At 43.4% G+C, this 10733-nt stretch overlaps 1 protein-coding gene across 1 annotated transcript; it reads left to right on the top strand.

Annotated features, from left to right (window-relative positions):
• The first annotated feature begins 2461 nt into the window (after positions 1-2461).
• LOC143337600 (SWI/SNF-related matrix-associated actin-dependent regulator of chromatin subfamily A member 2) lies at positions 2462-9370 on the top strand. Its single transcript, XM_076757230.1, has 6 exons — positions 2462-2933; positions 4790-5019; positions 6398-6503; positions 7833-7934; positions 8118-8262; positions 8422-9370. Exons 1-6 carry the CDS (start codon positions 2838-2840, stop codon positions 8553-8555), a joined length of 813 nt encoding a protein of 270 aa, XP_076613345.1. The 5' UTR covers positions 2462-2837; the 3' UTR covers positions 8556-9370.
• Positions 9371-10733: the final 1363 nt, after the last annotated feature.

The following is a 10733-nucleotide window of genomic DNA, read 5'->3' as shown; positions in this document are numbered from 1 at the left end:
TGGCTACAACTGCTAACAACATACTGTCTGCTCGTGGGCTGCAGTGTAAGTTTGTCTACTTTATCTCTGCTGGAGCTCAGCCTGCCAGCTGCTGCTAATCAAGGGAAAAGGAGGATTTCTGATATCTCCCCAGACCCCTTTTTCCTTTTGATAATAAAAACAGTTATTGTATAAACAAACAAAACATTTAAAAGTTTTTCTCGGATGACTAAATGTGATTTCAGTTGGACTTAAAATCACAGGAGACAATAAAATACAGGACTATCTAGTAATAAAATCTGCATCATGGTGACTGTTTTTTTCATAGTATGCCACATCACAGAGCTGAAACTACAATAGACATCACATGTATTTTCTCTTCCAATAAATTCCAGTGTACGGTCACCGTGCTGTCAAACGTGTAGAGTAAGCTACATGTTGATATAGGAATTCATTACAGCACGCGTCTTGTCGTCAAACAAGATGTGGATGAAATCCTGTTGACGTTAAAACTTGATGATTTGCTTGATCTTTGCTCAGTGTTTCGGCTTTTTGAAAGGACACGCCGGCATGACGTGAGAGGGTTATCAGAGAGAGTTTTGGCTAAATGTGGAAGCGTTCAGAGTGAACTCATTCAACTGCAGCCAGTTGTCAAGATAAGATGGATTACCGTCACTTAAAGGCCCCAAAAACACTTTTTTTCATGCAGCTTGTAACTATGAGAGATGGACACGCTGTTCACTGCCAAGGCGTGAACAGCTTTGGCTATTTCCTGAGAGATTTCTGTCTTTATGTTTTTGTCAACGCTGCTCTTACTTGTTTGATGTTGGGGGGGGGGGGGTTCAGTTGGAAAACAGGCAAGTCCCATATTTCCGTGCACCAATCAGGATTTAGCAACAGCTGACTGAAGGCTTGCTCGTGTTGTAAAAGTCTTGATGAATAAGATTGTTCCTCCAAACTTTTACTTTGATTGTTGCTCATTCAGGCCTGAATATTAACAGGCTTAAAATACAAAGTTCAGAGAGTTTAATACAGCCAGGCCCACATTTGAAGTGTTTGCTAAAAGCATTTTATAATAATGAGCATTTTTAAAGCTTTTAGTCTTGCTGCAGTCAGGCAGTGAGAGAAATACAGTGAAGTATGACAAATGGCCTTGGCCAACAGAAGATCGACTCAGCCGCGTGGCATGACAGCACCGCTGTAGGTCAACTCGTGCACAGTGATTCCTCTCTGGTTCCACTGAATTACAGTCCCAGCCGCACAAGTCGGCACCGTACAAAAGGGCAGTGTTCTGTTATTTTGAGTGTGACCTTAGTCGAAGAACATGCAACAGGATCTTCTCCTTCTGCCCTGCTTTCTTGTGAATCCCTCATTTCCTGCGCTGTGAGTTCTGACATGCTGTTTTCCAGCAGTCCTTTGCACATGTTGGGGGGGGGGAACGAATTGATTCACAGAAACCAGATGTGTTTGAGTATCAGCCCCAACTAGAAAAAGTCCACTGTTGTTACTGAAATTGTTGCAGCACAAATTTTTTTTCCCTTTGCTGTCTTGGCACAGAAATGAAGTGTAATCTGATATTAAGGCATTAATCAGCCTGCTGGAATTCTGGGGCTGCACACACAAACGCAAGGGCAAAATCTTGACCGAGTCGGGGTATAAGCTAACAGATATGGGCCTAACAGGTTATTTACAGCTGCTTTACGTTGCAGCAGGAAACATCTATCACCAAGTTAAAATAGCACAAATGGCCAATGTTGCTGATTTGGGAAATGAAGCTGCGCCTGTAGATATGAGCTGTTCTACCAAACCAGAATCAGCAGGATGACAATCTGAGGCAATCTAGAAGTAGACAATTACCTCGCGGGTCAGCCAGGCTCCTCTCTGCATCCAAGCGCACCTGGCACAGTGTGCGCTGGTTTTGAGAAAGCGTCAGTCATCATTGCGTTTCCGTCTAACCGTCAGCTACATGTAGGTAATTAGGACCATGCCTCTGCACGCCTGGCGCACACACGTGTCAGAGAGGCCACCGCTGCGTGCGTTTACGCCAAAAGCTACGACGACAACCTGGTGTGAACACGGTTGGCTGGTTTATATCTGACATGTGTATCAGAGACGGTGCATTCAAGTGTGACTGTGTTTCTGTTGCGTTGACGTGCCGGTGATCAGATTGTGCGTCAGAGACTCGCGCATGGCGCAGGAACCAAAAACTTTGGCAGCTTCCTGAGCCGCACACAGCTGTTGTGTTCACTGCTGCTGGTTGACATGTACACCAACATGAAGCAGGAAGAGTCCAGCAAGCACCGCGAGCAGTGCGTTTACCACTGAACACTGAGGAGAACTAAAAGCTTTCTTTAAGCTTTTGGAGGTTCTGCTGGCGTGTCTGGTCATTACTGGGGAGGGGATGAGGACAGATTTCCATATTTCATATATTTGAGGGGACGTGACCCCCCCGTGGCGAGTACGCGCCTACACGAATGTGCTCACACTTTATAAAGCATGCATGTCGCTGCAGGCTGGACTCATGTTTCTAAGCTCACTGCATTGGTTGACGCAAAATGGCACGCTCCCTCTGAAATGCAATGCCACATTTAAAAAAAAATAATAAAAACAAAAATGGACCCGATAACTTTAACAGCAGGGTAGGAAGAGGGAAAAAAACGTCTGGCAGCAGTCGATATTAAAAACATGCAGAGGGAGACAAGCTCGGGGCCTTCCAGAGTCAGGAAAAAGACTTCGGAGAGCTGCAGACAGGAGATGGGTATGGCATTTCTATTTTCCCCCAGCCCATTGATTTGTATATGAAAACATAGCGCTTTTATTCTCCCCCCTTCTGGGCTCTGCTTCTGAGTGATCAGCTGATGAAGAGACTAGCAGCTCGCCGCTATGCTGGCTTGCTAATTCTCTCCCCCACAGCTGCAGCCGATCCTGATAGCCAGCCTGCAGATTGCAGTCAGGTAAATATCCTCCTCCATGTCTTTTCTTCTCAGGCTCAGGATTCAGCCAGGCTACATCGCATGGGAAGAGAGGAAGAGATGGATAAAATGTGTGTGTGTGCGCGTGTTTGTGTGTGTGTGTGTGTGCGTGCGTGTGTGTGTGTGCGCGCCAGGGAAAGAGAGCGAGTGTCTGTGAGTTTACTCGTGTCTGTCTGTGCAAGTGTGTGCGCGCGCGCGCGAGTGTGTGTGTGTGTGTGTGTGTATGTGTGTGTGAGCGAGAGCAAGGGGAGAGAGGGAGTGTGTAGGTGTGTGTTGTAACAGATGAGAGGGAATCTTTGCCAGATTAGTCAGGGAAGAGGCAGGCTTGTTAGGAGATAGCACAGGCATGGAGCATCACATGCACACGCTGACACCCTTCCGCTCACACATGCACAGTCAATCAGGCGGCTCTCAGCTGCGTTGTACATCTTTGAGGATTACCCTCCATCCCTCCAGTATTCCGCTGGAGCGATTGCAGCCCCTTAGAGAGAGTAGCGGGGCTCTGAGAGCCTACATTTGAGCCGAGCGATGATGAGCAGGAATTCTATTGTCATCTTTCTAGTGTTGTTGTCTCCTCCAGCTCAATGATCTGCCGTGTCTTTTGTGCAGGCATGCGTTTTGGTTTTGTTTAGTTTTTTTCTGTCACTGTATCACCACCAGTCTTTTTTTTTATTTTTTTGGCTTGGAAATTATTTTTCAGTCATAATTGTGCATGGATCCGTTCCTGCTCCTCTCACCACTGTGTGCAAAATGCATGTTTTCAGCATGCCTTCATCTCTGTCCTTGAGAAATACATCTTCACAAGCGCATGCTCTATTATATGATTTGAATGCTTGTGTGTGTACTGCATGAGCCTGTATGATTGATGCATCAATATTCTGTTAGGATTGGACAGCATGCCTTCCCTATTTCCTCTCTCTTCTCTCCAGCCGGGGCTGCTCCTGCTGCTGCTGGAGCTGTTTGCTGCATGCATACTCATGTTTCTGGCCTCTAATTGCCTTTGTGGAAAATACAGTGGTTGCAGCAGATATTCGTGAGGGACCGATGGTTGAAAATAACTCAGGATGATTCATGCGTCCTCGTCGAACGGCATACACCTAAAATCATGTGTCTGCCTCAGTTTTGTGCATGATCCAGGGAAATGTGGGTTAATATTCATTGAATTAATAACACGGCTTCTTCAAATGTATTCCCATTCATTGTGCATTAAAAAAATTCTGCCTCCCCTCGACAATCATCTGACATCAAAGCCTGCAGATAGAATAATCTGCCCTAAATTTGCAGAGACAGCACAGCAGTTGGGTCGCTCCAGTCCATGCAAATTCAGATGCTTTTGTAATAAATAAATAAACCCTCTTTCATTTGAATACAAAACCATACTCTGTAATTCTGAATGCTTAAACTCCAGCCAGTACTGCTAATTAGCTGGAGACTGTGAGTGCCTTAATTTTGGGGTTTTAGACTTAGAGCTTGGTGCCTGAAGTGCTCCAGGTTTCTATCTTTCTGGCAAATGAGTGCTTGTGAACATATGTTGTGTGTAGCAGTTTCTGAGCATCCCAAAATGTCACATGAAAGTCAGAGGAAGAGTTCAAATGAATGGAAAAGATTTTAATTGAAAATCTGTTACAGTTCTGCATCTTTCCTCCCAGTCCCCAGTTTATATTGTCCTTGTGATGCTGAGGCATGAACTGAATGACTAAAGAAGGACATGACAGGCTTTTTGTGGACACTATAAAGTACATGTTGTCTACTACAATGTTCCATTCAGCTTACTCTACCCCCTGTAAGTTTCTTTGAGTTTGTCAGATGTCCCCCACTCAGTGCTCCTCTTCCTGCAGCCTGAGACAGGAGAGAACGGGTCCCTGGAGGAGATGGAGGAGGACATCAGTCTGAAGAAACGTAAGAGCGATCACCATGGGGAGAAAGAACTGCAGGCCGGCCAGGAAACTGGCGAAAAGGTCAAAAGGAAGCGAGGACGCCCACCGGCTGAGAAACTGCCTCCAAATCCACCTGAACTCACCAGAACGCTGAGCACGCTGGTAGACATGGTTATCAACTACAAGGACGGGTGAGGACGCTCAGTTATTCGTGTCATGACACTGTGATGCAACGATATTAACTGTTAGTCACGAACTAGCTGAGGAAAAACATGCCACAGCGAGCCTGGGGTCAAGTTATTAACACGAAATCACAACAACAATCACAGTATCAAACCACTCCGTATGAAGATTAATTCATTTTTACATTATCTCAAAATACTGAAGAAAATCACTGTATTTAATCCCAATTAAACATGTCAATTATACAGTTATCTCAATATGTGCAACATTTATAAACACTTTTTTCCCCAAATACTCTGTGTGGCGAATTATTGCAGCCTAATAAGACTCTGGCTGTGTACTTTACTACTTTAAGCATACATTTTACTTTTAGCACATACTGCAGCTGCAGCAGATCCGTACTGTTGCATGCAGTACGCACACAATTAGGGGTTACTAGTTTGTAATAAGATTGCATCTTAAACTTTGATCCTCTTGCTCATCCATCCATCCCTCCAAGTATGTGATTCGAAGTTGGTGCTAAGACTTGTGGGTCAGAATAGCCGTGCTGGCTAGCATTCTGCAAAATATTACCAGATGCAGTAGGACGTCCTGGTATTTTTGTCATACTGCATTTGACGTACTATGTTTTGGGACATATTAGTTTTCTGGCATACTGAATAGCACAGTAGTAAAGGTATTGAAACACTGTCTGAGAGTCTACATGCTAGCAGCAGCTGTACTCAGGCGCAGTGGTGTTTTGAGCTAAATGCTAACATTAGCATGATAACGTGCTAATGTTAATAAATAACTTTCACCGTCTTAGATTAGCATGTTAGCTAACATTAAATGAACAAAGCATAGCTGATGGTAATTCCAGTAGTTCTGCAGGGTTTTTTTTTTTTTAAATTTTTGTCGTTGTCCCGTCTTTCAAGTTTTGCAGTTGCTGAGTGAAATAAACAGCACACATCAACAGCAACTCTTCCGTCTTTGCTGTTGTTCAAGCATCATTTCACTTACCGCTGGATCGATCGTAAAGTTCAAGCATAACGATTGAATAGTTTTACAAGTATTTTCTTGTGGACTTGTGAGTGTTGTTGGTGTCAATTCTGCCAGGATACGAAACATCAAAGTACCTCCGGTTGGGGTTGTAGCAAGAAGATATTTTAACTGATTTATGTTTAACGATGATTGAATCATTTACTTTGAATAACAGCCTTAAAAGCAAAAAGCTCCTCTGAACTGGATTTAGCTCTCATCTGATAGTGACATAAGTCTTGATCTCAGTGTAAAAGACATTATTACCTTACTTTGACCATTCTGGGCTTCAATAAATGTCACTCATACACTGATCAAACAGTTCCTTGATCAAATGAGATTACGTGACCTATCCCACTGTGCTTCCAGGTTGGGTCGACAGATCAGTAAAGGCTTTGTGCAGCTTCCCTCCAAGAAAGAGGTACCTGAGTACTACGAGCTGATCCGAAAGCCTGTGGACTTCAGAAGGATCAGGGTACGTGTCACTGAATACCCCCAGGACTCAGATGTCATTGCGAAGAACAAACCCTCAGACCCTCTCTTGCACTACTGCTTATTAAAAATCATAGAAATGGACACGAATACCAAGCTATCAAGAGAGCAATGGAATAGTCCCACTTGCTAGCATCTTAACTCTGTAGCTCCTTACCACAGATACACAGGTAAGGCTTCACTTAACAAGCTCGTTAGCTGCAGAAGATGTGAGCTGTGAGGTTGGGATTCAGCTGCACATCAAAGGGCTTAAAAGACAGAGTAGATCAAAAATTGATCAAATCACCTACTCACTCTCATGTTACCCGAAACCAGTAAAATATGCATGTCCATATAACACTGAGCCAGAGTCCTCTTTAAAATGGTGTTCATGAAAATAGTTTTCTTTAAAGCTGCAAACATTAGAGGCAATCTAAACTGTTCTTGCAGCAGACGACAAGTGGCCTTAAATCACATACCAGAGCAGCAGGCCTGTATCCTCGTATGGTTCACATGAATGATGAATGGTGTTCTTCTGTATTCTTAATATTGTCAATGAAGACGAAAACCAACAACGTCTTCGTCCGTCTCTCAGATGCAACGATTTACTGATGGCGAATAGCCAGTCTTCATTAATCATTCCACCGAGCAATGTAGTTCATGTAGTTCATACAGATGCAGCAGCACACACGCATGCAGTGGAAAGCATGTTTAAAGATTCAGGTGATTATTAACGTTTGTGTGGAAATCGGCATTAATTGTGCACTTGTGGAAGTAGTGGACAGTAATGTCAGGACCTGACTGTGCTCCCCCAGGTGTGTTTGACCCTGGACAGGTGTGTTTTAATTGCACCTGTGACGTTCTTTGCAGTTGCATACATCTGACGGACAGCGTGTTTTAGCTCCATTTTGGTCAGACGTTTCTCGACACACCAGGATTAAAAACAGTGAATGTTGACTTTTCCAGTTCTCCAATTTTATCTTCTTTTTTTTTTTTATCATCCTCCTCTATCGTATCTTCCACTTCTTTCCACCACTCATGCACACTTAGTCCGCCCAGCTTGACCCAGTTTTTATGCTAAGCTAACCTAACATGCTGCTTAATATGTAGCACACAGACATGGGAGCACCAAAGCGAATAAGCATATTTCTCTAAAACTTTAAGTATTTCTTAAAAATGGAAGGCTCAGTTTGGGTTTGTATTTCAGTGTTTTGGGAATGCATTTTGTGTTTTTCCTTACAATAAGACCCTCTCTTACACTACTGCTTATTAAATTATTAACGGCTGATTATTTATTGTGTTGAGGTTTTGATACTGATCCTCTGCTTCACAGGAGCGTGTGCGTAATCACAAGTACAGAAGTGTGGGGGATTTGGAAAAGGATATTTTCCTCCTGTGTCACAACGCTCAGACTTATAACCTGGAGGGATCTCAGGTGAACCCCGAGGATTTCTTTCATTTGAAAGCAGCAAAATTGTTTTCCCACACTTTCCATGCTATTACTGTAGTTGTAATTGGGCTTGGATCTTGATGTGATGAAGAACAACCTCTGTTTGTGTGTGTGTGTGTGTGTGTGTGTGTGTGTGTGTGTCGCTGGTGTCTCTGTTCACAACTGCAGATCTACGAGGATTCTATTGTCATTAAGTCTGTTTTCGAGAGCGCCAGACAGAGAATTGTCACAGACGAGGAACAGAAAGAGACGGTTCGCGCCAGTCACAGCGATAATGGCGGCAGAGCTGAAGACCAGTTTGTTCCATCAGCAGGTGAGAGTTAAAACATCAGGAGGCCTGGTGAGCAAAATGACTCCAAACGCGGTTAAAAGTGCTCACGTCCTTACACTGAATTCAGCTTTTGTGTGACTGGAGCTTGTGAAATCCTTTGTTTTTGCATTCGGCTCATCCTGTTTTCTCTTTTGTAACCAGTGAAACCATTACCAGTGCAGCTAAAGAAAGGGAATAAGGAGGAGAGAAGCAGAAACACCATGGCCAAGAGGCTCCACAGTGATTTAGACAGTGATGAGGATCTAGAGGATAACACCACAAAAGATGAAGGTTGAACTGAAGGGCCTGCCATTTTTTTTTTTTTTTTTTTTTTTGTATCCTGGTTCATTCTCTTCCCTTTTCATCGGTTTCTTCATTTTCTAAGCAAAAGAAAGGTGTTTGAAAATTAAAAGGAAAAGACCACTCAAGAGACGTGCTTACGGATCAATGCTTTTTCTTTCAGATGCCACTCAAACAGGTCTTGCTGCACATAGTGCTGTTCTTTTAATTTAGCTAGTCTTTTACAGTAATTTCCGTTTTACCTGCCTTAGTCCCTGTGATTGCTTCTGAAAATACCCTGTAAAACACCAGTTTCACTGACTGTTTTTAGTCCATATATTTGATTGTATGAAATGCCTTCATATGTCTTGGAGCATGATATGTATATCTCTCCTGAAGCTGGCTCCTCCTGAGCAGCACCTGCTGATGACAATGTTGATGTGTTCAGGGCTCGAGTTTTGAAGCACACGGGGAAGGTCATTTTTTAAAGACAACGAGGACAAACGGACACTGTAAGTTTAGAATCTCTGAATGTGATTTTAGAGATGCATCTTTGATAAAAATAAAAAAAACAGCGAACGTATGAAGTCAAAGAGACTGTACTTGATGGAACAGGTTTTGGTCTGATCAAGGGTACTCTAGTTGGACGTTTGTATCCTTGTGCTACAGTACATACACATATTGTACAGTTTGTGTGAAAAGTAAGTAAAAAGTCGAATTTCTTTTCATTTACTCTCCTGGGTGGGGGGGTGGAAGACATCATTGTTAAGACAATCCCTGGAAACATGTATCACTTAAACACTTGCAAAATAAATTTTACCAAAAAGCTCCACTGGTTGGTCATTATTATCAGTGTTAACAGTATTAGGATATAAGATGTGTTTGTGGAGGCGTAGATTTAAGTACAGTAATTATTCAGTCACATACACTAACTTAACCTCAACATTAAGGCAGCTTTATTCCATTTAGAGTATAAATACTGTGGAATATGTGTTTTTGTCAATGTGCCAATAGGTGGTGCAAGAGAACTATATCATTGTGTCTCTGTTAGTGTTTTTTAGCACACACTTATGTAACAGCGTCACCTCTCATTTATGTCGTTTCTCCACTTTATTTTCTCTATTAAATGCAGTAATTGTGTTAAAGGGCACAGACACAGAGAGGAGAGAGGTTTAATGGAAGGGTAAATGGGATGGGAATATGAGCCGGGCAGGCCCGGAGTGGAACCTGGAGAGCTGCTGGACTCAGCTGAGATGCAAGGACGAAGCGAGGGGAGACAGAGGTGGGACAGCAGACAGAAGTGTAAGGAGAGGTGGAATTTAGTCCCTGAGAGCAGACGGTAACTGGATGCAGAATAGCAAAAGTGGTAAATAACTGGCTCGCAGTGTGACAACACTAACTGGTGGCAGAGGCTACGATCTGCCAAGGTGGAAGTGGCAGAGCTGAGTCTTTGTAGGAGGCTTGATTACAGGATGGGATGCAGCTGGTGATGCTCGCGCGGCTCTGCCTTCAGCACACCTGTCTCCACTCAGACAATCACATGGACACAGAGAGGAAGAGAGAGAGACACACAGGGAAGGGGAAAGACCGAACAGCCGAGACACGGCCATCGCACTGACAAACTGATAAGCATGTGTTTTAGACAGCACTTGCAGATGAAAGTTCACAGCAAACACTGGGTCGTAACACAAACTGACAAACAAAAAGCAAAAAAAAAAAAAAAAATACCTGCCAAGAAATACAGTAATTTGTCATTTTTATCACCACTACCACTATGTGGCCATAGCCAGAATGTGTCCTGCTCACACTATCTATGAAGAGCCTCCAGCTAGTTAATAACACTTATTTCAAATGCAGACATAAATTCTTTTCCAGCACATACAGAGGTGGACACGTGAGTAAAAGATGATGATTTCCAGCGTCCACAATATCGCACAAGCCGCCAGCACCCAGATGTTAATTCATGTTTATGATCGTCCCTCTCATGTGCTTCACTCCTATCCTCCATCATTATTACTTCATACGTCATGTGTCACAGGGTCCCATCTGTCGCGATGTCACAGCCAATCTGTGCTCGACTGACCCTTGAAGAATTTCAATTGACCTCATTTAAAGAGGCGAAACCACCAATCAAATCACGTGATGACTGTAGGCCTAAGTGGTATACGGTTAGCATGGACGCCTTCTCCAACCCA

The sequence above is a fragment of the Chaetodon auriga genome, chromosome 19 (genome assembly GCF_051107435.1).
Source record: "Chaetodon auriga isolate fChaAug3 chromosome 19, fChaAug3.hap1, whole genome shotgun sequence".
NCBI lineage: Eukaryota > Metazoa > Chordata > Actinopteri > Chaetodontiformes > Chaetodontidae > Chaetodon > Chaetodon auriga.
The sequence above is the reverse complement of the archived record's forward strand: the minus strand, read 5'-3'. Positions and strand labels throughout refer to the sequence as shown.